Here is a 26,797-nt window from a genome sequence, read left to right as displayed (position 1 = left end):
TCACACCAGGCTGCTTTTTTTTTTTTTTTTCCCACATTCATATTCTGAACATACCTACAGCATTCTGGAATAATAGTCAGAACTTTATTATTGCCCAAGGAAAACAGGTAAATTTTCAAAGATCAGTACGTTAGCTCTCCTGGGATTAAAGTTTAAAGCAAAATAACTGGCACAGAGTACTTGCCAATGGATACAGAAATGTAGAAGGGGAATTTGTTAAATAATATCTGTGTTTGTAGCACCACCACCAGTATACCTATAAGGAAAAAAAAAAAATGCTTCAGAGCAATGTAAACTTTACCAAGAGCCATATTTTACATTCATTAAAGCAGAAATTAAAGACAACTTCCTCTTAAAAAAAATTACAATGTAATCTTGGGCCAAAAATGCTGCACACAAGTGTGCTGACAGTGATGGTACAACTCTGTTCCTCAGCAGTTTTGTTGACTGACATGATTTTGTAAGCATCTCTGCACAGGCTGCACTCTAATGGCATTTCCCCCTACAGTTTTCAGTTTGTTCAGATATTTCCCACCCATTTCTGTTTGTACGCTTAACACAAATGTGGAGTTTCACGAATCTGGAAGACTCCATATAGCTGGGGGAGAGTTACTTGGCTGGATTTCTGCCTTTGAATCTTCTGCTGAAGAGACAACTGTATTTCATGAGATGCTGAAGTCTCTACTGTAGGCACAGAAACAGAATGAAAATAACCCTACCAAAACCTCAGCACCTGAGGCTGTCACCTCATCGCACAACGACACAGAAAAATAGCTAGAAAGTCAAAAACTTTTTTAACTTAGAAAAAGAAAATAAATGTACTGGAAGGTGAAAACAAAATGCTGTCAAAAGCCTATATTTACAAATGGATAAAAACACAAAGGTATTACTACTGCCTGACAATGGCAACATACCAGGAGAATCTGAGAGCCGCCTACTGCCTTGGTTCTATATTTGATTGCCAAAACCCAACGAAACAACCAGAAGTGATCTCTTAATAGAAGTGGATTGTATAACTCTGTTGATTGGTTGTTCTTTAGGCAATTGGCAATTGGCAATTGGCAAACGCCTCCTATTTAACCGCCTTTGCTGATTCAAGGCATAGAAGAATTTTCTGAGGTGACTTTTCTTTATTGATTTTACACAAATCTTAATAACAATTGCACATTTAGAAAGTCTGTGATGATTATGAATAAATACGTGTGGTTTGACCAGGAGAGAGTGGGACAAGGTTCCACAAGCCCTTTGAGGGATGCAAGGTCTTTACTTAAAGAGCACAACACCACAGTTCTGTCAGTTTCTGATGTCTTCGGCTCTTTTAATCCTAAAAGCCTTACAGGAGACAAGTCATGAGGAGAAATGCCAGGTATCTCCAGCACAAAGAGAGCAGTTTGTCAGCCAGGTTCAGGGGACAACCACCCAGCAGGCTCATGGTGGTCCTGGACCAGCTCCTGCATCAGAGAGCAGAGGCCGTGACCGAGTGGCTGCCCTCCCTGGCTGTCTGCATGCCCTTGAACGCCAGTGAGGCGGGGATGTCGCAGCTGTGCGGGGACAGTGGGGTGCCTCCAGCGTGCTGCCAGCCGTGACCCGCCATGTAGCCGGATGGGGTGGCACTGTACGTCATGTAAGGTGACACTTGGGCTGGTGTTGCGTAGGGAGGCATGGCTGGTGCTGACACAAAACTGCTGACGGCAGGGAGGCCACTGGGTGCCTGAAAGGAAAGGGAAAAACATTTCTAAGAGAGTAAGACAACAGATCTGCTGTAAAATAAGGTACCCATAAATGCTGTTTGGTCTTTGTACAAGAACCAGAGCTATGGGGATGCCCAGGGAGCCACCCATTAGCAGTCCCCTAGATTTCAGGGGTACAGTGGCCCCATTGTGCTTTGCTTTTAAGGCCAGTTACCCCACATGAGCCCTGCACTCCTCTCCCAGCAGCCTGTCCCCAACAGGGACCAGCAGCAGATGTTTAGGGAGCACACACTGAGAACAGGGCAGGAACCACAGAGCCTGTCCGCACACCTGCCTGCCTTCCCACAAACTTGTTCATGCACTCCTTAAGCCCATAATTGCATCTAGTCATTATATTTGAGAGCTACTGCTGGAGGTATTTGTGACAAGTTTGTCCCATCTCTCTCACTGAGCACCTTCATCCTCTTGGAAATGAGTCCCATGGGCTGGAGCAGGTTGGCTTTAATATTTACCTACCTTTCCCAAATTTTGCATGTGATGCTGGCCATTGTAGCCAGGCCCTGGCAGAGAGTGCTGTGGCAGTTTAAGCTGGGTGTCCAGCAACCATGGCCATATCAGCAGCAGGAGAGATGGACCCATCCCACCATTTTGCCACTGCCAGCCCCAAAGGAGGGTGGGCTCAGCCCTGAGCTGCAGCAGCCATGTGCAGATCCCAGAGCAACACTTCCCCAAGCGGGGAGGTAACAAGCAGCAGGGGAAGGTGGGAACATCTTAAACTCCTTGGTAACTGTTTGCTCAGGGCATGAGTCACAACTAGAGTAGTAGTAGCATTATTATTGATGATGTCTTTTAAAACTGTGTTTTCTAGGTACTTGGGATATAGCCTTGCAAATGTTCTTTGCTTACAGTTTCAATGGGGCTTCTGTGCACAAAACAATTGTAGGGCTGGGTCCCTTCCCGCGAGCTATTTTCCGAGGTCTTTCCTTAGGCTGGGGAGAAGGGTTTCTATTTAAACAGAGAAGGGAGAGTCCTTCAGTCTGCCATGGTAGGATTTCACAATGAATGACTCCTTATTTAAATAAAAAGCGTTTGGTGGTTTATTTCACACCCTGTAAATGCTTCTTCAGCAGAACAGGTACAAACAAAGATCACTTATCTTGCTTAAGTTTCAATTTGGGTAGTATTTTTTTTTTTTTTTGATTCGGGGTAGCATTTTTTTCCCAGAAATGTTTTCTATGTGAATATGAAAGAACAGGTATCAATTCGGTAAATCATGTAGCATCTGCCATTTTTAATTACCTGGTAGAACCAAACCTAACCTGGATCATGCAGAGTTAAAAAATTAAACAGGCTTTTGTTTCTGCTAAAACTTGATGTTAACATTTCTCTTGTTCAATTCCTGTCTGGATTGCACCTGCCAAATTTCCAGTATTTACTTCCATAAACGGCACTGGCCTGGTTTCAGGTACGTGAGTTTCCTACCAATGTAACTCACAGTTTCACTGGCTGGACTATCCTCTCATTGCCACTCAGGAAACCAAGAAGTAATCCTGCAGGAGTCAATATAAATGTGTACAGCAATCTAAAACAGCAGGAGGCAGTGATGGGATCCCAGCCAGAAGCCTCCGATAGGTATATTAATTAGTACAAAACATACAGCTGCAGCAGCAACATAATTGTCATTCCAAATCCATAAACACTTTGTTGAGGCTGAACTTGCCTTATTCTTTTGAAAATCCAAATATGTGACCTGACCTTCAACTCCAATTACACATCCCCTACTGTGTCTCAGAATTCCACTTTAACCTCAGCTATAAATATCAGTGTTTGCAACAGTACTAATTAATACAAACCTTCATAGAATTGCACTGTAAATTAGTACACTTCTTAAATCACATTGAAAATTATTTCACTGGATTTACTGGAAAGTAAAAAGTGTGACAGGCCCTAAAAAGCTGCTGTTCTCCAAGCTCCCTGCCTCTTCTAATGTAAAGTGCTTTTCAGAGGAATATGAAACAAGAACAAGTATACCTCTGCTTTTTTCTAATGAACAGCAACAAAAATCTTTGCACAGATGCAGTAGAGCCATTAAAGCCAGGCTGTAACCCCGGGACATCAAAAGCCACAGCCCAAAAGTCTTCTACACAGAGAAGTACAGAACCTCCAAAGGGATCCTGGAAGGAGAAAAGACCTGGGGCAAGTCCCTGAAGAGTGTCATAGCTATTGAGACAGCACAAACCTCCAGCCTCTGAAGCTCAGAAGAGGTTTTCTGGACTCTGCAAGGCTACCTTGTTTCTCCAGTCTTGCCCACTCCCAAACAGACTGGTACCAAGCACCTTGTTCAAGGCTGTAACTGGAAGCTCCATTTTAAGTAGGATTCCCCAATATGAGTGGTCACATCCCCTGAGCCCTTGACAAATGAGGCATATGTCCCTCCAGCCTCCTGTGTTGTCACTGCTCCCCTCTACCATGTGTGGCTCTGGGAAAAGCCAAAGCCCTCCTTTGCCACAGAGAAAAGAGAATGTTTCCTATATGCTGTACAGGCTGCCATGCTGTAGGATGCTCTCCAACCACTGGCACTTCCTTAGAGCTCTTTAGGAAAGGCAGATGATCTAACAACTTTCATTTGATAAAGAATGAGACTGTAATCAAAGTGGAGCATAGTGGTGCATTATGCCAAGGCTTGCTTGATTGCTTGATAGGTATCCCTTTGCTGAGCACCACTCCCCACCCCACCATCACACACCAAGAGTGTACGGATAAAGAAAGGCAACATCTGGTCCTCAAGAAATCACTTCCCACTTTGTCCAATGCTGTGTCCTAGCAAAAAAAATCCCCAGAGGTGATGACTGTATCCTCAATTCTGCCAAAAACCGGGTGTCCTCATCCACACAACCTATCGCACAGGACCCCTGAGCTGTGCCCTGCCTGACCCCACACTGGAGCAGTGTGTGGCCATGTGCTAGTGGGCACAGGCTAGATCTGTGTCAGGCAATGTGCCAATAAGCCACCTGTTTGCTGGTCCATTGATGCTCAAGCCCATGTCCTTGTCTCCTGCTGCTCCTACAGAGAAGGCTGCCAGAGGCCAGAAACTGTCACTGGACATGATCTGGGGCAAATCTGAGCTCCTGCGCAGGTCACATTAATGCAGACATTGTTGATAAATATTTAATCTAATCACATATATGTTCCCCTATTTCTTTTTATCATTGTGTGGCCTTCCTAAGTGGTCTTAATGGCAAAAATTAAAATTAAAGTCTCTGAACTATAATTACTGGAGAAGTCCTAGTCTGTTACTGAATTACACTGGAGGTGCTACTTGCGTTGTTACTGATAAAACAGATAGGACTTGACTAAAGATTTACTAGTTTTTGTAAAACCCTAATTTAAAAGAATGCCTATCCTGATTTATAACAGACAGAACAACGTTTTTACCTACATCCCTTTACTTAATTTACAACTGTGATAGCTGTTGTTTTTATAGCGTCAATTTAAATGTAAGAAAGATCTTCCCTGACTACTGAGGTGGGACATGGAGGCAGTTTTGTAGGGACCACCAGTTGTGACCTGTCAAGAACCCCCAGTGCTGGAAAGCTGTTGTCACTGCCTCACTGAATTAATGAATCATTCTTATTTTTATTCCAGCACTACAAAGCTTTGCTGCACAAAACCATGATCATGTGGATGCCAGTAGGTGCCTTCAGCGAAGCAGGCATCACTGGGATGGGAAAAAGCTGGCCTGGCATGGAGCACAGTTCTGTTTCAGGGGAGGTTTAAGCCATACCTGCAAAGCAGCCAGAAGCCTCCTTTGGCCCAAATTTAAAACTGATGAGATAAAGAAAACTTCACTTTATGTGATTTAAAACTATGCTACACAAAAAAAAAAAATCTGATTTTCACCTCTTTCATCAGTGAAGGACTTGACCCAATAATTTTAACTGCAAGAGTTTTTACTTCTAAACAGCTGTAGATACAAAGTATAGGTTATCGGAAGGGTTGAATCTTGCCTGTCAATCTGGCACTTTTTACAAACATGACATTTAGTTAAAATAAATGGGGGGATTAAGTTCCATGACCCTGTATATACTGGATGAATAATTCATCCTGCAGTATTTCAATCAGAGGAAATTAACATCAAAATCTAAACATTCATAATTAGGAGTGTGAGAACCCCATGGTGTTTATGGGTTTTTAAACCCTTAGAACTTGTTTTAAGTGCAGAGCTTCTTGAACCTGGTTTTTAAGCTTTATAAATATTTTTTTTCCTTAATTTTCAAAGGAAATCTAATTTTTTTAAGCAAGCAAACAAACATGTAGTTCTAAATGAACAAGAACGTCTGCTGTGCAAGTGATAAGGGTTCCTGTTTGAAAGCGCTTACTGTCTGGCTTCTACAAAGACCAGAAAGAAACATTTGCTCTGAATTGCTGTTTCTATCAATGTTTTGAGACAACTGATGGAATAAGAATTTCCAGATTTTAGAGCCTAGAACACATGACCTCCCACTGATTCGCAAATTCAGTTAAACCTGACACAGCTACAGGTTGGGCAGAGAAGAGATTCAGAGCAGCCCTGTGGAGAAGGACTTGGGGGTGTAGGTCAATGACAAAATGAACATGAGCCAGCAGTGTGTGCTCGCAGCCCAGAAAGCCAACCGTATCCTGGGCTGCATCAAAAGGAGCATGACCAGCAGGTTGAAGGAGGTGATCCTGCCCCTCTACTCTGCTCTCGTGAGACCTCACCTGCAGTATTGTGTGCAGTTCTGGCGTCCTCAACATAAAAAGGACATGGAACTGTTGGAACAAGTCCAGAGGAGGGCCACGAGGATGATCAGGGGACTGGAGCACCTCCTGTATGAAGACAGGCTGAGAAAGTTGGGGCTGTTCAGCCTGGAGAAGAGAAGGCTGCGTGGAGACCTCATAGCAGCCTTCCAGTATCTGAAGGGGGCCTATAGGGATGCTGGAGAGGGACTCTTCATTAGAGACTGTAGTGATAGGACAAGGGGTAACAGATTAAAACTTAAACAGGGGAAGTTTAGATTGTATCTAAGGAGGAAATTCTTTCCTGTTAGGGTGGTGAGGCAGTGGAATAGGTTGCCCAGGGAGGTTGTGAATGCTCCATCCCTGGCAGAGTTCAAGACAAGGCTGGACGAGGCCTTGGGTGACATGGTTTAGTGTGAAGTGTCCCTGCCCATGGCAGGGGGGTTGGAACTTGATGATCTTAAGGTCCTTTCCAACCCTAACTATTCTATGATTCTATAATTCTATGTTCTCCTAAAGATACCTGCAAAACAACAGCAGTGGGGTCAGGATCGCAAGCTGGATCTAGTGCCTTTCTGCCAAGTAACTGCTGATATGCACCAGTGCCAGTGAAAAGAATATCCAGGCCAGAATTCAAAGCCAAGGGGGACGTAAAATCTTGCTTTAAGTCATATAAAATGATTCTGCTGAAACAAATGGACTGCATGTATTTTCACCAGTGAAGGAGTTATTTCAGTAGTTTTAACAGAAGGAATCTTTAGTTTTAGACACTTGATGTACAATACTAATGAGAGATTAATTTTTTATTGTTTTCAGTCTGGGATTTGCAACACAAAGGGAGGTGGGTGGATGAAAAGCAAATCTAAAACTTGCCTTCAGAACAAGTAATTTCCATGTTGGACTCCTAAAAGTCAGAACAGCTCCTCTCTAAACCAGAGGTAACTGCCACACACATCCTGATTTCTGTTATGAAGGTTACACTGCTATAACATGTCGTACAGCTTCAGCCTCCTCTCTCCTGCGCAGTAAGGAGAGAAAAGGGCACAAGCTTTCTGGACAAATTTCCCGATCAACCCACATCAGACAAACTACCTGCCTTTTTTTCTCCTGCCTTAGTCATATTAGTACAAGAGAAATGCACAAGGTCAATACCACTTTCAGACATCATGGTATAAATCCAAATTCTATATTTTAATTAATTGATACTATTTTGTTTTCTTTCATCCCTTAATTTACTTTTCCTTCACTGGCCTTTTGCTTGCTAGATATGTTCTCTCGGTATCAAAATTAGACCGTCTCCTTTGACCCCTTTCCATGTGGCTTCTATAGATATTTCAGAAAATGCCTGAAAGTCATACCATTCAAAACCACAGACCTTTATTTATGTTAGTTTTTATGTTAGTTATCATTAATAGCAATAATGCAAATCACCTCATGTCAGGTTTATGTGAATATAAAAGAAAGCACATTTGATACCACAGCTGGATGCCACCTCAGTTTTATAGCCCAACTCTAAAGTGAGTGTCCAAAAGAATTTAAATTATTCTTGTTTTAAAGTTATTTCAAATTATTTTAACCACTTGTCCATTGTGATATAATTGTTACAATATTTTTATTATATAGATAATTTATTGCATAGACTGAGTGTATGTTTTGTAGGAGTACTCTAAATGTCTATGGAAAAAAAAGTGTTTCTGAAGAAACACTCCAGTTACCCAATTCACCAGCCCTAATGAGCTTAGACAATAACTCAGCCCAAACTCCCCTGCTGGAGTCAGCAGAAGTTCCCCGTGTCAAGACTTGGGGAACACACCTCTGGTGAGTAAGGTTGCTGTTTTATTTGTATTTCTCAATTCTAACACTGACTTGGACGAAACAAATCCTTCCTGTCCTTGGATCAGCAAACTCAGCGCGTTGCCTTGATCCTCCAGCACGGAGTCTTTCCCCAAGAGCAAATGAAAACAAATCTGCAGAGGTATCACAGCTGTGTTTCTGAGAGCAGCAGTTCCCCAGAAAAGGGGAGTGCTGGCTATGGTTTGAGCTGCAGGATGCTACTGTAGCTCCGCAGACAGACACCCTCTCCCTGCTCATTTTTCAAAATGAAAAACTTTAAAACAATTTCTGGAAATGCTGAATCTTTTCTGAATGTCCTGAAAACGCAATCATAAAGTAACTACTGGAGAAGTCTTTTTTTTCCATAGCAAGAGAAAAGCATAGCAGGGAACAGAGCTGAATAGTCCTTCAATCAGAAGAGCAAATTACGTTAAAAACCCAGAGGATATCTCATGTTCTTAGTGACGTGCACATAATCAGTCAAAAAGGTTATGGCAACAAGACTAGGAGCAATCAAACACAAACTGCGAACATAAAGGAAGCAAACATGCTAAATCTCTCTTTTTAATTGGTGGTTAAATATGATTTATAAATCAAACCAACATATGGGGTCCCAAGGGAAGAGTAAACAAATTTTCCAAGTAAAACATCGGCGGTGGCAGGCCTGTAATGGAAATGTCATTTAGGAAAATGGCATTACCTAAAGGTGTAAGTAATACACCTATGTTTCTTTTCAGGTTTTTAAATTAATAACCTTAAACAATATTTTGGTAGAAATTTTAGTTAACTAAATTAGAACTAAATTCTGAAGCTGCTATGCAGTGCTACAGCATCAATGGGAACAATTACATGATCCTACAAACACTCATTCAGATCAGTGTCCCACTAAAATTCACGTGTCTACACAGGTCAGAATTACCTAAAGAAGAAGGATTACAAAAATGAGCATGGAGTAAATTTCTCCAGCTGATGATAACACTTTTTATTAAAATTCTTTAAAAAAAAAAAATTAATAAAATTACTAAGCTGCATGTGAATAACTTAGAGTTGGCCCTGCAAATGAGGGTTTGCTGTCTTTTTATAATGCTGGAAAAAATTCTTGCAAAAATCTTTTCATATTTGGCTGCATATCCAAATTCTTAGATAGATGAACTTATTTTAGTGAACATATTTCCCCTGTAATTTTCTATTAATTTCACTGAAAGCAGAAGAGAATAAAACAGACTGAAAAATGAGGACCTTGTCATTAAATAATTTTGACATCCAAAAAATCTTGAACAGAAGGGGAAAAATTTTGTAGGTATTACTTTGAAACATATGCCTTTATATTCAAGAAAGACTGAAGAGTGGTAATACATTGAAATTGAGGAGCTTTTAAAATAACACATGGGCAAGAAGTTTACAGTCAGTCTGCTGCTCAGTTGAGCTGGGTTGATTCCCAAAAGGCTGAGCACTGAAAAACAGAAAGAGACCTTTCAAGAATAGGGAATTACAATATTTCTCTTTAACTGTAAATCGTGAGAAGCAATGCTGGTATTCTAGTTGAAGTCACAATTAAACCAAAGATATTTGCTTACTTGAGTCCTTTAAGATTCCAAATGTAATTAGTTACCCTATCCTATACAGTGTCTCTTGCAAAGATGCCATTTTCTTTACATTTACTACTCCTGCTACTAAGTTCAATGCATTGCAGTGTACTGCATGAGAAAATCATACTGCTTCTCTCTAAAATGACCTTCATTTCCTTAATAATGAGCAGATCTCATTCCACGTGTTTAATGCGCTCTTTTATTAACTTAAAGTTGTTTCCTTTACTTATAGGCATCTCCAGCTGCACTGAATAACACAGAAATCAGATAATATCAATTGAGTGGTTTAACTACAGTTGCAACATGCATCAAGAGCATCTTAATTATATTTTCTTATCAAATTTTAAATCTCAGCCTCTTCAGGGAAATTAAAACCCCAGTTTTGGAAATAGTAATAGTAACCTGAATTCACACACCATCACTGATCCTTTCCTAAAGGAGCCAGGGGCATTTTATGTCTTCCCAAAACAAACTAAAGAGAAACAAAAGAAAAAAAAACAAACAAACAACCAAGAAACAACCAAACTCTTTCTCAGAGACTGAGAAATCCACTACAAAAACAGAGAAAAGGAGAGGCAGGAGAAAAAGGCATGATGGAGACGAGGCAGATGAAGGTTGTTGTAAAACCTAAGAGCTCTTCAAGAAAAAAAAGGGGAGCAAGGGTTTGCAATGCTCCTTCAGAAAAGGGACGGGTTTAGACTGTTTTCAGTAAAGTGAGACCTATCACATACAGAACACCAAGCACACACCAGTATGTCCACCTACAGTGTCTCCCAAACACAGATTATTGTGCAAGGCCTGTGAGTTCACTGGGTAGCTGCTTTCCATTCACACTTCAGTTTAGGAAGGATGATACAAATGCCTTTCCAGTGGAGATGCTGGATCTTTGTCCTGGTTTAAACCACAACAATGTTGAGATATACTCTATTTTTTAACTAACCTCACAACCAGACTACCTCAAAGTGTAGTAAAACAAATTCTGTTTGCTGTGATGACAAATCTTGATTTTAATTATGAAGACACAATTTAAGTCTCTCTTAGATGGATACACAGGGATTACAAGGACAAAAGGAAAGCTCAGGAAAAAAAAAAAAAATATCATGCTATATAAGCAAACTCCCCTGAGTAGGAACTAACAACAGATTCCAACAGTTTTAGAGCAGATATGCACAATAATTCCCCCTTGGTATTTTGGCAGAATCTGGAGTCAGGCAGGGCACTCATGGACATTAAGCAGGCAAATACAGTGAAAAGAATAAACATTTGATCTTTCTACACTGATGGTTAAACCTATAATGCATTGGCAAAAGGTTCTATGAAAAAATGACATTAATATATTTAACAGTATATTGTCATTTCAATATGGTGTTATTTAAATGAAACTGAGGTTGGAAGAAGGAGACTTACAGAAACATTAAAGGTATTCTTGATAGCTAGAAGCTAGGCAAATAGGGGGTCAAACTGGTAAAGTCCCTACTTTGTCCTCTGCAGGAGAACAAAGGTGCAGGGACCTCTCTGTGTTCTTCAGGGAGAACCAAAACAGTGCTCCCCTTCTAACAAATCTCTGTAGCTGCAGACGCAGTTACTGGGAAGCTGTATGAGTTAATGAGGGCAAATCACAGACCATCAATTACTGAATGTCCATGGCCATTATGACTAGGTATGTAGGCAATTCCTAAGAGCTGATAAATTCCCAGAACAAATTCAAATACACCATACATTCTTTGTTTACTTCCCACTCTACTGCAAGCACAAGAATTCTGAACAGATAAAGTCCTATCTAATCCCCCTGCCTATGCACACTGCTCCTTGTCTGTGATAGGTATCTCCCACCACTCTCACTTTTTAGTCACTGCTCCTGTTTGTCGAGGCAGAGCTCCTGGTGGGTTGGGGCCCTTGGAGAGCACAGGATGCTCAGAGCACAGTTTGAGTGTCATTATACCATTCACTCACCTCTCTGACTTTCTTTATTAGTTTCATCCCGGTGGAGTGCCCTGAAGCCAAGTGGGTTGCTGAGCAGGGCACTGTGTTTTGGCCGTGGAAGCAGGTGGCCAGTAAGAGGCAGGTCTCACAAATGGGGTTCGAATGAGGTGCCATCCAGATCACCTGGGAAGGAATCGGGTGCATGTAGTGGGATCAGCTCATGCCCCTCACCCACAACATGCAATGACATGGATGCCTAGACCTCGAGCAAGCCATCTTAGTGACAGTGTTTTAATAAGAGGCACTGTTTTAATAATAGGCACTGGTCTGGAGCTCCTAATGAGAGTGACACAGGACCAGACAGTCTCGAAGCCAAGGTATGAATCCCTGCACTGGACGGCAACTCTCCTCAACACATTTCTTCTTTCCTCACAGTCACAAGTGAGAAGCAGAAGGTCTGGACCTTTACCATTGGTGGATTTTGCACAGACCCACAGCAGGACTAAAACTGCTGGAATCCTGAGTTAGAATATAACATGCCGAATAATATATCTGCTAATTATTTTTTTTTCAATAAATAATCTGTGTAGGAGGGTCATGTAATTGGTCATAACACTTAAGGTTACATTTTCACCTTATTCCCAGAGAAGTTACCTTATGTTGTGGGTTCTAAGCATTGCAGATAAAAACAAATACAGATGCTTTGGCTACCGCATATACAGCTCATTGTTCATCTACAATCAAAGATCAGGAACTAAATATTTACATTGCCTACATTTTCTGTGCAAATAATTGTCCAGAATTGCACCCACAATTATTTGCAATCACTTGCTCTAAAACAGAGCCTTGCTTTTATGTGCTTACAGCATACAAAACTCATGACCCCAGTCAGAATATACCCAAAGAACAGGGAGGGCTATTCCAGCAAAGCTGAAAACTCAAGCCACTAACAGCTGATGAAGTTCAGCTGAGACAGAGGTGAAGTGATTGCTACCTTGGGATCTGACAAGAATGTCAAAGGAAGACTTCACTCAAACTCCATACACACACTGAATTAGAGGGAGTGTTTTCAGCAACTCCGGCAGGCTCGCCCTCAGGTCTCAGAACAGCATACCCTTCCTCAAGTGAGTTGCATAACTGCTTGCTCTTAGCCCCACCCCAGTTACAAACTTTTTCCCATTAGTGAGTATCAGCTCCCTTTGGCAATGTGCACATCTGCTTCCTGCAGTGCATATAGCAAATAACTAAGAAAAAAATCTATGCCTCAACAACCCATACTGACACACATTAGGTCTTCTGCATTTTCATACATGTGTGAACACAAACCACAATCTTTTTTCAGTCTGCACATCTATGATGTCAGTCCAGAAAGTCATGAGCATCAGTTGTCTGAAAACTGCATTTTAAATATGATACATGTTTATTAATTGTTTTAATTTCAAATGCAGGGTTCAAATGGGTTGGTATTTCAGCGATTTCAGCTGCTTTTTTTTTAATTAATGCAGCTTTCAGTGTAAGCTGTGTAATGCATAAAATACTCAGAATATTCATCCTTTGCATTAATAATACAATTATTTGTAGAAGCCATCCCTCCAACACCACCCTGAATGTGCATCTCTGTACAAATACTACAGTACAACTGAGCTCTGTATGAAATGTGTATGACCCAAAACTATCAAGCTTTCAGAAAAATGTATTTTCCTTCTCAGTTTCTCTGATTCACAGTCACTGTTTGCAAAGCTGTATGACAAATATGTGGATATTATGCAACAGGAAAATATAATGCAGCTGCTTATGTATAAACAATAACTTGGGACATCAGGTAATTAAAAATGAATAGAAACTTGACAAGGCATCTCTGTGATTTCCTGGGGAACATTTGGTACAGAATCAGTCTGCTAGGCAGAGTTTCAACTCCTCAGACCCAAATACCAAACAACATTGCAAACAAAGGCCGTAGAGACACCAGAAAAATCATAATACTTAAAGTGAAAAATGTTCTACATCCAGAAGTCCAGTTCTGTGTTAAACAAGTGTGACCGTTTATTGCTGAGGCTAAAATGTGAAGTCTTCCTGCCCCTTTTGTGGAGTCCTTTCCTAGGACAAATTCCCACTAATGCATGGGGCAAAGTGCAAAATGCAGCCATTCTAACCCATCGCAGAGACCAGCCTGGCTGCCAGCTGACAAATCTGGGTTGTCAAATAAGAGTTTTGCCCGAAAAAAATCCTGTGGGATCCCGCATGTTAAAACACAGCTTATCATTTAAAAAGAGGGATCAGATAAATGTATTTTAAAAGTACAGGAGACCCTGTTCTTTGGGCTCAATTTTTCTGGTCTTTGTCATTCAGAGGGACTTTCCAGGGGATTACTTCAGAAGTAAAATATTATCTTTCATAACTAAGGCTGGGTAACAAGTCCTTCACTCACCTAGTAGCTATGGAGCTATTTGCAAGCTGTGGACAGGTGAACCTTGAATGTTGCTGATGCTTAAAATGTATAGCTAATATTTGTCGGAAATAGCAGGATTCCCTATTGCTCACACAAAATCCTTTGTTAATGTGCTTCAGAGCACATTCCCCCTGCTCCTGTTGTGTAATTGGAAAGCCTATGTAAAACATGCACACTTGGTTCCGCGCTGCTCTGCACCTCTTGTAGACACCTCTGACTTCGGTGATACAGACATAAAACTGGAATATTAGAGAACAGTCACTTCTCTTCTCTAGGGGAAAAGTGCTGTCTGCCTTCTTAAGACCCAGCTTTTGTAATGAGCTTTGCCCAGAGGAGATGGGGAAAGTAACAATTTCCCTGAAGTCCAAAGACAGAGACTATTTCACCATAGTCCTTCTAGCATATGAATTGTGACTGTGGCTTCCCCATTTTTCTGCCATTCCAGATATCCTTTTGTTAGGTTCTCACAAATGAACGAGTCTTCTCTCCTGTCCCCTGCTCATCCATTTACACCCAAAGCAGTATGCATTGCAAAAGACTATGAAAAGATCCAAGGAGGTCAGAGACTTCTGGTGAAACTTTACCATCAGAGGCTATCACCCCAGACTCACTGCACTTTAGCCAATGGACAGCTAGTAAGTCAGTGCTATGAACAGCAAGAATATGGTTCGTAAATTTCACTTTCCACCTGGTTGGAACAAATTTTTTGGCAAAAATATCAATGAAAAAACTGAAAAAAAGAAAAAGAAAAAAAAAAGTCACATTTTCACGTCCTTATTTTTTCCAAATACCTTCTAAATTAACAAGATAATATATTTGTGACAGACGAAGTAATTAATATTAATGTGAATGAGTTCTCTGGTAACCGAGTCTGAATACTACATGAATAGATTGGTCTATATGTCAGAATTTTTCCAAAGCCAGCTTCTGTTTACCCATATTATTAAGGGACAGGAGTGAAGGGGAATCTTGTCTGTGTCTTCTGTTATTGAGCAGGGTACTGAAAATGACCTTTTGAATAAATACTTTTTAGGTTTTCTGCCCTTTCAAACTCTCTGGACAATGTATTTCAATAAATGAATTCCATTTTATTAATAGCAATTTGTTTCATTTTTAAATAACAAAGATGTCTATATTACATTTATCAGGTGATCTTTCAGGCTGAACAAAAGCTTTAAAGTAAGACTGATCTTGTCAGCAGAATAGGGATATATTATGAAGACAAAAGCATAAATATTGAGAGTGAAAAAAGATAAAAATAGTTTCCAGCACCAACATAGAAAATAACCCAATTTACATAACAATTGTTCCTCAACACATCTGTTGAGGTAAATGAAATTCCAACAAAGGCTATGGGTTATAGCCTATGAGCTGGATCCTGTGAATATTTCAGCAGAATTATATGCAGAAGACCCAGCCTGGAACCTAGGACAACACAGCCACGGTACAGCGGCTCTTAACAGAACAGGGACAAGCTATTTCCATCATTTTTAGTAAGACTGCTAGCACTTTATTGTTTCATTTTTAAAGAAAATTGTGGAAGGATGAATATTACCACTAAACCTAACTCTATCTTTAACCATGAAGTGATGGCTATAATATGGTGCACATTCTCTGTGATACAAAATGAACAGAATAATAATGGGACAATAGAAAAATGTAACACAAAGCAAACAGGACAGCGTTAAGGGTGGCATATTGTTTGTAAGGCAATATATGCAGTGAAGTGGTTGTTCGCTTTTGGGGCCTACAGTAATTCCCATTCTGCCTCCTTCATCACTCTGCACGCATTCCCATAGTTTGCACTCCACATCTTGAATTCAAAAGGGTCTGATTCATCTACCCTCAGTACCACATACAAACTACAAAAGTCTCCTCGACATGGAATCCAAAACCAGACACGGAACTCGAAAAATATGTCCAAAACCTCTGTCTTTGAATGGGAACATGTTACACAGAGATCATGGTTTTTCCTCGACTTCATTATGAGCGTAACAAATGAATGACCGGGAACTCGATGTATCTGAGAAACCTCTGATGCGTTTTGAAACGCTTCCATCTCATGGAAAAAAGAGTTTTCGAAACCTGTGCTTTCCCAGCCAGTAGCAGTTGAGCCTTTTATAGCTTTTCTCCTGGCATGGGATTTGATTAGCAAGTACAAAGATTTAGACAGAGATTTATTAAGTAACAGTTATATTGTGTTGTAATTAAAACGTAGGAAATTCACAGTCTACTTAAGCGTTTAAAAATGCTTAATGTAGGAAGCAATTACACCTCATTTTCAAATTATTCTCCTGCCTACAGAGCACGCTGCGGACAGGGTAAACCGCGACTTCGAGTGCGGCGGCGGCAGGACGTGCCCGCTGGCGCGGCCCGGGACTGCACGGCCTGGCCGAGGCGGGGGCTCGGGGCCAGGCCGGGGCAGAGCCCCGGTGGGCGGTGCGGCGGGGTCCGGGCGGCAGGCGGCAGCTGGCGGGGGTCGGAGCGCTGCGATTTTCGAATGTTTGCTGTGCGGTTGTGCCGGGGGAAGGGGGGGCGGGGGGGGGGGTGTTTAGCGGGAGCTGCCCGCCCTGCCAATCCTGCGCCCGCCAGGAGCCTCTCTGGCAGGAGAAAGGTGAGCTGGGGGGCTGCGGCAGTGTGCCGAGGGAGGGAGCTGAGAGAGGAGCGGAGGGGGGAAGCCAGGCTCTTTCCCGACGTCGCCAATCTTGGCGGACTCGTTTGCAAACCAAAACTGAGGGAAGGCCGGCACCGGCTCCAAACCAAGAGTGGCAGCCCGGGCAAGGGCCACAAGCCCGAGGCGGACCTCAGGGGCCCTGTGCACCCCCGCCCTCCTGCCCCTCTCTCTTTACCTGGCTGTACTTGGCCTCCTGCTCAAGGGAGTTCTTCTCCAGCCCGTTCACGGCGTGCTGAGCGGTGGGGGGAAAGCTGTTTCGGCCCAGGCTGCTCCAATCCTCCACCTTGGGGCTGGGGTAAGGCGAGGTGTCGCTTACTGCTGGGAAACATGGGGGGAAAGAGGGGTTAGAGGCAGGAGCCGGAGTGCAGAGAACTTCGCTCCTAGCTGGAAATTATTCCCTTTCCCCACTGGACGCAGGCTGTGGGGCAGAGCCTGCCCCTCGCCCGCTACACCTCGCTAACCCGCGGGGGAACCCCTAGAGAGGTGATCCAGGTGGGAAGAAAGGTCCCTTCTTGCAGCGGAAGACAGAAGTCGCCAGCAGAGTCGCTAGTCCCAGCGCCCCTGCATAGGCGGGAAGAGCTGACCACCGGCACTTGTCCCCTGGGATCTCCTAGGGGGATTCACTGGAATCGTCTCGGATGTGTGCGCGTGCGAGTCCAAAGACAAACCATATCCCCTGTTAGAAGTTACCCTGGCACGGCTGCAGATAAACCAGCCTCCAAATTTGGGAAGGGAAAAAAAAATATATAAATAAAAAAATAAACGAAACAAACAACAAAAAAAAAAACAACCCAACAAGAAAACACAACAAACGAAACACAAAAATAAATTAAAAATTAAAAAGTAAAAGAATGGAAAATTAAAAGGGATGGAGAGAATAAAGGGGCGGGGGGGGGGGGGGGGCCTAACGTCCTGTTATTTACACACCATCAGCCGCCGCGCGGGAATACCGGGCTGTGTTGCAGGCGGGCGAATTCTCGGGGCCGCCGAGGAGTGGAGGAAAAAGGGGTTTGGGGGGGCTCCCCCAAGCGAAGCCCCGTCGGAGTCTGCGGGGCTGCGGTCCCGGCTAGGCCGCCGTGGGAGCGGGCTGCCTCGCCGCACCGCTTCGCTCGGCCCCTCGGCAGGGCTGGAGAAAGGCACATATCTGAAGTTGTCTTAAGAAATTGAGCTCTCTCGGTGAGTGCCCTTTTCTGCTGATCTCACACTTTCCCATGAATAGGGGCTTCCTTTCCGTGTCAGCAAGGTCAGTTTATCCTATAAATCAAGGGCGAGCAGCCCCCATCTGCGGCATCGGCCGCGCAGCAGCCCTGGGTCTCTGCTGAGAAGGGGAGGGAGGGAAGTTTTACACTGCAGAAAGATGTGTGTAGCTCCGAGGTCTGAGAGAGACGGGCAGATACCGAGGCACCCGGCGGTACCGCCAGAGGCCCCCTGCCTGCCAATATGGTGTTAATAAAAGAGGAACTCACTAAAACAAAAAGAAAAAAATACCAAAACCAACCAACCTCCATTTCTCCTGTGACGGTAATGTTCTTTCTTTTTAATGTTCATTGCCAACACTACCCTTCCCTAGCACAGAGCAGAGATTGCCAGGCGTATGTTTGTTCAAGTCGACTAAGAAACACAATTGCTTGTGCCAGTGTGGTCTGAGGATAAAATTCACATCTTGAAGTAGAGGGCGAAGAAGGGCAAAACTTGTATCTTTTTGTATGTATGAATATAAATAAATGTATGTATGAATATAAATAAAACATACTTATGTGTATGTGCGTTACTTGGAAGAAAATACCGCCTTTTTGAGAAAAGAAAAAATTATTCTGCAATGCCTAAAGGATCACTTTGCATTTGAAGTGCTTCTGGAACAGGATTGTTGCCGTTAAATAGCGCAGAAAACAAATCACAGCCCCCCCCCCCCCTCCCCCGCTAACTGGGAAGGGAAGAGTGGGACACAGAGATCGCTGTAGGCAAAGGTTATTTTATACTATTGTTTTAACCACTTTCACTGGCAGAGACAGAAATGGAAAAAAACGTCCCTTCCTCTGCCGCAAAGCGTAGCGAGCTGCTGGGAGACGCGACGCAGTTGCCAGGCGGAGAAACAGAAAGAAGGTGGAAGGGAAAAAAAAAAGAATTCTGCAGCTTTGTTTTCCCTGGACCACCGCTTCGGAGGAAAATACACCATCAGAATGAAAGCAATTAGGTGACATTTGAACTTCCTGCCGGAGCAAATTTGGCCTGATTGCGAAAACTAGAGAAAATGGACTTCTCAGTAATGCCAAGGCGGCGCCTGTGACCGGAGGGCGGCAGCGTGCCTCGGCCAAGGCCGGGCGGCCGCAGGGCTGGAGCTCAGCGCCCCTGGGGTCGCCGTACCCCGGGCCCTTCCCTCCGGCCCCGGTCGCCACTGCAGGGGTAAGAGCGGCAGCGGTGAGAGTAGGAATGTACCGCCTACTGAGTCCCCGGCATCCCACCCCGGGCCGCCGATCAGCCCGCGTCCTGAGGGCGCATCCTCCGGTAAGTTCAGCGTCGGCCTCTGGCTGGGGGCAAACGCTGGAGGTGCCCCGAGACCAACTACAGAACCTCGTCCTTCCCACCCTCGGAGAGGCAGGAGCTCAAGAGCAGGGGACAGAAAGGATGTGGCCCTGTCTGGCTGCCCAGGTTCCCCCTCCTCACCTTGGTCTGTGATGGAGCGGATCCCCAGTATGTCCGTCACCGAGTGGGAGGACGGCCACGTCCTGGGCATGGCCATGGTGCTGGGGAGCGCTGGCACTCCGGGAGGGGTGGGGACCTTGGCTCCTGCAGCAGCGATGGGACTGGGGTAGGAGTAGATGTGGTTGTAAGGCAGAGCAGGCTGTGGGGGTGGCGGGTGCTGCTTGTAGGACTCGTAGTGACTCTGCTGAGACAGGTTCCCTATTTTGTTTCGGAGGATGCGGCTGATGGAGCTGACCGACGGCACATTGTATTTGTCGCACACGCCGTCTGCCAGCAGGCGATCCCGGATCTCCCAGGCGAAGATGCCCGGATCCCTTTGTTTGTAGGTCCGGATGTGTTTTACCACCGTGGGGGTGGTGACCCGAGGCTTGCTACCCCCGATAGCCCCCGGTAGGATGGAACCCGTCTCGTTGTAGCGAGCCAGGATTTTGCTGACACAGCCGTGGGAAACGCGGAGCTGCCGGCTTATGTCACACGGTCTGATGCCCAGTTGCGCCAGCTCCACAATCCGCAGCCTGATGGCATTGGGCAGGGGTCTCCCGTTGACAAACACCCCCCCGAGCTGGTTCACTTCCCCGAAGGCAGGTTCTGTAAGCAAACGCACAAACACAGCCGTCGGACACGGCGTATAGTTCAAAGGGGGCTCCTGAACTGCTTCTCATTGCGAGGTAGATGTCACAGCCCGGAGATCCCCTGGAACCCCCCTGCACGCTTCGTTAGAATCGTGGGATAGCCCCAGAATTGAGGCGGGGGAAAGAAGGAGAAGAAAGAAAGAAGGAAAGGAAGGAAAGGAGAGAAGGAAGGAAAGGAGAGAAGAAAAGGAGAGAAAGAAGGAAGGAAAGGAAAGGAAAGGAAAGGAAAGGAAAGGAAAGGAAAGGAAAGGAAAGGAAAGGAAAGGAAAGGAAAGGAAAGGAAAGGAAAGGAAAAAGAAAAGAAGGAAAAAACTCCGTGGCAACAAATATCGCAGCTCTCCGGACTATGCATTAAGCATATTGAAAAAAAAGCGCATTCCAGAGATGAAAAACGAGATCGCTCCAACAGACAAATCAGCTTTATTGCCACAGGAAAAAGGAACACGAAGAAAACAAAAAGAAAAGAAAAACATTTTCGAAGACGGGGGAGGGGGAGGAAGGAAGAGTAGTTGAGGAAATTCTTTTATATCTTGGGAGAGGCAAGGGCGGGCAACGCGGTGCTTCTGAGTCGCGACTAACTTTTTAAAGACCGTTTCTGGTGCTGTTAGCGCCTCTCGCTTAACAGCACAATTACACCAGGATGTAAAGCAAACGTGCTAAAATGTTAACTACTAAGATCGGTGTCAGGAATAATATACAACGTGCCACGGGCTCCAGCCGGCTGCGATCCGGCCTCGCACTCGCCTAATAACATTAATAACAAACCAAGCAAGTAACAAACCCTGCTCCTGACCCTTAACGTGTTCTTACAACTTGTATGAACACGAACAAAGTCAATAAGGGACCTGAGGCGACGGCTCATGACGGCGCACGGGCGCTTCCCCCTCTCTTGACAGCACTTGAACCCTCCTGCGGCTCCCGGCCACTTACCCATTCCTCCGAGCGGGACACCTTTGAGGCTGCCCTAAATCCCAGTCGGAGACCCGTGCCCGGAGACAGGCTCCCAGCCTCCCGCGATCCCTGCTGCACTAGCCCCGCGGCTCTTTGAGCTCCACCGAGAAGCCAGCAGGGGCGAGAGGGAAAAAGAACTACAAGAAAATCTACTTCCCGAGGAGAGAGCCTTGACTTCTGCATTTCAACCTCAGGGCAACGTGGGCAGGGCTGGGCTGGGCCGGGCGCCGCGGCCCCCTGTTCCCTCGGGCCCGCCCTCGAGGGCGGCCCCACAGCCCAGCCGCCCTCCCAGTGGCCAAAGGACATGACGGACAGCGCGGGACTGACGGCCCTTCCGCTCTGCCCCGCCACCGGGCCCGGCACCTGGGCCCCGCCATGCCTCCGGGGCTCCTCCGTACCTGCCCGGTGGTAAGTTCCGCGGTCAGCGCAGTCAGTGCCGCGGTGGTGCTGAGTGGGGCCGGCGCTGTGGTTGGTCGGAGGGAGCTCGAGCACGCAGTCCCCGCGGGGCCGGGGCACCTCCGGCGGGCGGGCGGGGCAGAGCAGGGCGCAGAGTCGGGCACCCCCCCTCCGGAATTCCCTGGGCACCTCCGGTCTGCGGGTTGCCCCTCCCGGCCGTTCTCCCAGGGTCAGCGACCGGGGAGGGGGCTTCGGGGTTCTCAGAGACGGCTCCCGCTTTCTCCGACAGAAGCAGAGCGATGTCTTGACACCAGCGCGGCTTCCCCACGTTGGTTTCGCGGGTACGGGAGGGAAGTTCTTCCTTGGATACGGTCGTCTTGTTACAATAAAGCACTTTTTCACTAACGAACATCTCACGGGTGGTGCACGAGAAGACTGCGAGCCGTGAGAGTTACCATTTTTGGTGGAAACCACAAAGCGATCGGGAAAGGAGCTACTGCTTCGCTTGCCCCGCGAGGCGAGAGGACGGGGCTGGCAGCACCCGGGCGTCGATCGGGACTCCGGTGCTCCCTGGCAGTTCGAGGCCGGCGCTGGTTCTCCTGCAGTCCCCAGTGTCACCAAACACTGCCCCGCGCAGAGCTGCAAAGCGCCAGCGCCTCGCTGCTGATTCAGCTTTATCAAAGACATTGCTGCATATTAACAGTTAAAAGAAAAACAGGCAAAGCTGATAGAAAAGTATGCGTGGGTCACGCCGTGTTTGTGGAAGGGGTGTTTGGTTTGGCATTAGGTGTACGGATCCTGCTCCCTGAGTTTGTATGTGTGCCTCTTACATACATCCCGCATACATCAGGCTGCACACGGGATCACCATCTTCCTGGCTCCAAACAAGGATTTAACACAGGTTTCTATTTTTTTTTTCCTTTTTTTTTTTTTTTCTTTTTCCTAAGAATCTTTCTTGTTTCTTTTGGTTTTGTTTGTTTGGGCAGGGGTCTTGGTTGGCTGGGGTATTTTGTGGGTTTTGCTGTTTTTTCGGGGGGAGGGGTATTAATAGAGTCTCGAAGGTGCAGGCTCTATACATAAAAATCGAAATGAAATAATGTGACAGGAGTGCACAAAATGTCAGCGAGTAAAATATGAAATTGATGTCCTTGGTGTCTATGAACACTGTATAAATATTCATTTTAATTGAAAAGTTTGTAAGATATTTTCAGGGAAAAAGATCAAATTAATTGAGCTAGATCTCAGAGCCTGCACATACCGCAATGAGTGCGGATGGTTAGGAGCAAGTAGGATGTTGCAGGACATCGCGCAGAAATTAGTACCATGTTGCAGACGTTTTGTTCTGTTGATTGAAAAAAAAAAAAAACAACAAAACCAAACCAGCAACAAAAGAGAACCCAACAACATCAAGTTTTCTATGGCAGTTCTGTGGTTATTTCAGAACTATGAGCTGCCTATTCAGAATATTACACTTGTAAATCGGGGTGCTTCCTTGACCTAAATAAAACTACCTTGGCAAAGGGGGCACACACACGCGTGCATATGCACATCGCTGTGCAAATGCCATGATCCGAAGGCGATAGTATGCTGCGAAGGCAATACTCGCTGAAGCAAGAATACTTTTCAGTGTTGTGAGCTGACCTGCTTTGGATATTTTAAAGGCAGGAGGCATTGAAAGAGTGGACCAGGATCCAACTATTAATTAAGTTAATTATGCAATTAAACAATGGAAGGGGGTGCGCTTCCGTAAAACTTCCGGTCCGCACTAACAGCGTATTTATCCCCGAAGCAGAGCCGATAGAGGGATCCCCGGCAGTCTGCCTGCTGCTCCGCACACGCGTCCCCTCCAGTTGCTTCAGCCCAGTCCAGTGGCGAGTGGCTGGAGCCAGCTCTGGGGCTTGCCACTCCTGAAGCACCCCAGGGTTGCCGGGATGCTCGGGCGCACCCCGGCGCTGCTTTCCCAAACTGCCCGCGCAGCTTCTCTCCCCATCTGTGCCTATTATGTGCACAGTTGTGTCCTTTCCTCCCCTCTCCGCCGTGTCCTCCAACCTGTCTGTTCCCCCTCCTTCCCTCTCCCAGCCCTCCACCCCCGAGACCGCCTCTGATCTCCGGGATATTTGGTTTCTTTCCCGTTCTCAATGTGTGTTCCTGATGTGGTCCTGTCGGAAAAGCTCGTTTACTCTGCTCGGGTCTCCAGTGGTTTAAGGATAATGTTTATCAGAAGTGAACGTGCTCAACTTGTTTCCATTCAACTGCTGAGTGTGGGCTGAAATACCAAAGGTCACATCTACAGTGAGTCGGTAGAGGGCAGGGGGAGCCGAGAGGAATACGAAAACATTATAGTACACAACAGCCTGTTGATCGCTTCTGACCTGCCTGGCAAAAAGATTTACTTTTTTTTTTTTTTTTTCAGGTAGGAAATCATGGAAGAACCGGAGGGAAAAGGCGGTAGGGAGAGGAGGGCGAGGGGCGCGGAGTCGGGGCTCCTCCACCAGGAAAAGGGTACGGGTGGCTGGTCAGGGTCTTGCCCCGAGGTGCGGCCGCTCCACCGGCAGCCGCCCCGGCACGCACCCGCGCCCCACCGCTGGGTCCCCCAGAGTAGGCAAAGCAAAGCAGGGGGGCTGAAGGAGACTTGACAAGGGCCAGCCAACAGCCGGGTTTCCCCTCACACCCCTTCGCCTCCGTGCCGGAGAGGGGGACTGAACCGTGCCCTCCCGCGCCATGCTGCCCGGTGGCTGGTCTCTCGGGGTTCACTACCTCTGTCTGCCTGACCCCGACATCGGGCCATCGCCGAGGGGAGCTGGCGGCTACTTTCCTTCCCTCAAACACGGTCTTCTGGCCGTCTCTTCTCCACGAAATGGACTTGGCGTGAGTTGCTTGCAGCAAATTGCCTGTACGACAGCAGCCCCGGTCCCGGCGAAGCTGCAGCTGGCAAGCCCTGACTCTCCCCCCCCCCCCAACTTCCCCCCATGAGGGCCTTCTCTGGCGCTTTCTGGAGGCCGGAGGCCTCCCGAAAGTGTCTCCCAAGAGCCGAGAGTTCGGTACCGGAGAGGCGGCATCTCTCCTCCCCGCCGGCCGGGCTGCGATGAGAGAGGCAGCCGAGGCCGCCAATGCTTCTGTGCTCAGCGCGACGTGGCCGGCTCCGGCCTCCCCGGGACGCTTTCACCGAAAGCCCGTCCACCACGGAGGCTTTTCTGTGGCGACTTTGGGGGATTCAGTGTCTCGCTGAGCCCTAGTTCCCTCCGTTCCCCCGCTGTAGGGAGAAATCAGCCTAACATAACACGACACACACACAGCCAGCATCTCTGAAGCGGCAGATTTTTAACGCCTTTTTTTGTTTTTCTCGAAGGAAGCTGAACTCTCCTTACCGTGGGGAGAGGGATGCTGAGAAGCTGTCAAGGCAGAAGGATGCTCATATGACAACACATTTTGTAAGTAGAAGCTCCCTCCCTTAGACCTTTCCCGAAGGGCAAAGCCCCCCCTCTCCTATGCGTGTGGTCGGGAGGATGGGTTTCTCGAGGTTGTGTGAGGAAGATATGGGTCTGGGGTGAGCGAACGTTAGAGCCACAAGTGGTGTGGGCTATCTCAAAGACAGTCGCGCACTGTCGCAGTTGCCCTGTTTTCTCCTCACTAGCTCCTGCCATGCGGTGCCGAGCTGCCAGATTTCCCCCCCTTCCCTTCAGGGAAGAGATATGAACAGTTTGGAGGGGAAAGGAAACCTTGGAGCCGGAGCAGGGGTGAGGCAAAGCAGTGGGGCTGTCGGATAAACTTTTGGACACCTCTGGATTAAAGTCAGGGAAAAGCGAGCAGAGGCAGGTGGAAGGGCAGCGACAACCTAGGGCTGTGGCTGGAGGTGGCTCATCCTGGAGAGAAGGTGCTGTATTATGTAGACCCCCGGAGCTTTAAAATGAAGCTTTCGTTTTATACACAGCTATTCCTCCAAGCGGGAGTATAAAATCCCACAGGGTCTCCCGGGATCGCTCCCATTTTCTGCGGGGTATGTAAGAACCAAATGCAGGATGCAGGGGCCCTCTGGTATCCTCGGGTATTGGCTGCCATATGCATTTCCTTATGCGACAGAAGAGCTGAGCCCAGCAGGTTAGCGAGGGCACCGTGCCTTAGTAGGGCGCGGGAGGGGGCCCAGGTCCGGTTCCGGCTGACCCCGCTCTCCACCGATAAAGAACGGAGGGAGGGAGTTCTCCCCCTCTCTCCCATCCCGAGCCTGCGGGCTCGAAAGCGCCTGGTCTGACTCCCAGGTCTGAGGTGCGCCGATCCCCCGGCATAGTCTGGGATAAGAGCACTTCAAACAAGCTCCCGGCAGACGCTTGCTTGGAAGCGGCTGCGGAGAAGATGAGGGGGTTCACGGGAGGCTGCCCCTTTCGGCAACGTGCAGCTGCAGGACGGGACCTCCGCTCCCGCGGTCCCGAGCTCCTTGGCGAAGCCCAGCCCCCGCTCTTCTGCAGGAGTAGACCTGGTATTCCACTTATTCTCCCCTTTTCGGGGGAAAAAAGGCTTCGCAAGAACGATCCTGAGTCACGTTGCCGATCCTTCGTTGGTAGATGTCGCGTCTCTTACTGCCACCCGCTGCCTTATTTCAGCTCGCTAAAACGCAGACGCTTCTATGTTTTTGTTTACAGAAACTGCCCGCGTTCACGTACAAAGTAGTTGTGAATTCATAAGGGGATATTTTTACATTAATTGAATTAACATAACACTCAAACATGCACGGAAATACTAGTAACGACTCTGAAACTCCTACAAAAGATTCCTTTTTATTTTGTCCCGTCTTCAAACAAGCTGCGGGGTGAAGGGAGGGGGCAATGCCATGTGTGTGTTATTTCAATTTTAAGAAATTGATTTGACGTCAGGGACAAGACAGGGAATGGAAATGCAGTAGGATGTTGTGTTTAACAGAGTTTCATCGGATGCAAACAAGCCATGTCACAACAGTCCCTGTATACTTATGAAGCAATGGCGGGGAAAGTAGTCAGGTCTTGGAGTCACCTTAGCGATGACAGACCCCAAAATCTGAAGGGAAATGGAACATAGCAAGAAATCAAGGCGCAAGGCTTTTGAGTGTCGTGCTTTTGGGGTGAGGACGCAACCTCCTGCAAATCTCCTCCCCGGCGTGCAAGAGAGAGGGAGCTCCGTTTCAGCAGTTAGAAAATGTCCTGGCAGTGTCGGGATGTCTCGACGGC

At 46.4% G+C, this 26,797-nt stretch overlaps 1 protein-coding gene across 2 annotated transcripts; it reads right to left on the bottom strand.

Moving 5' to 3' along the window:
- Positions 1 to 453: 453 nt before the first annotated feature.
- On the bottom strand, positions 454 to 21,378 carry PAX9 (paired box 9). Of its 2 annotated transcripts, none has more exons than XM_061463536.1 (4): positions 21,183 to 21,378; positions 19,582 to 20,208; positions 17,093 to 17,235; positions 454 to 1,711 (listed from the first exon to the last, which is right to left on the bottom strand). In XM_061463536.1, exons 1-4 carry the CDS (start codon positions 21,184 to 21,186, stop codon positions 1,457 to 1,459), a joined length of 1,029 nt encoding a protein of 342 aa, XP_061319520.1. In that variant the 5' UTR covers positions 21,187 to 21,378; the 3' UTR covers positions 454 to 1,456. The 2 variants fall into 2 exon arrangements, with proteins under 2 accessions (XP_061319520.1, XP_061319521.1); XM_061463537.1 differs by having other exon boundaries at positions 17,093 to 17,232.
- Positions 21,379 to 26,797: the final 5,419 nt, after the last annotated feature.

The sequence above is a fragment of the Pezoporus flaviventris genome, unplaced genomic scaffold (genome assembly GCF_033815535.1).
Source record: "Pezoporus flaviventris isolate CSIRO_AGI_PZ_B2104156 unplaced genomic scaffold, CSIRO_AGI_Pfla_v1 ptg000036l, whole genome shotgun sequence".
NCBI lineage: Eukaryota > Metazoa > Chordata > Aves > Psittaciformes > Psittacidae > Pezoporus > Pezoporus flaviventris.
Note: the sequence above shows the minus strand (reverse complement) of the source record. Positions and strands in the feature narration are given on the sequence as shown.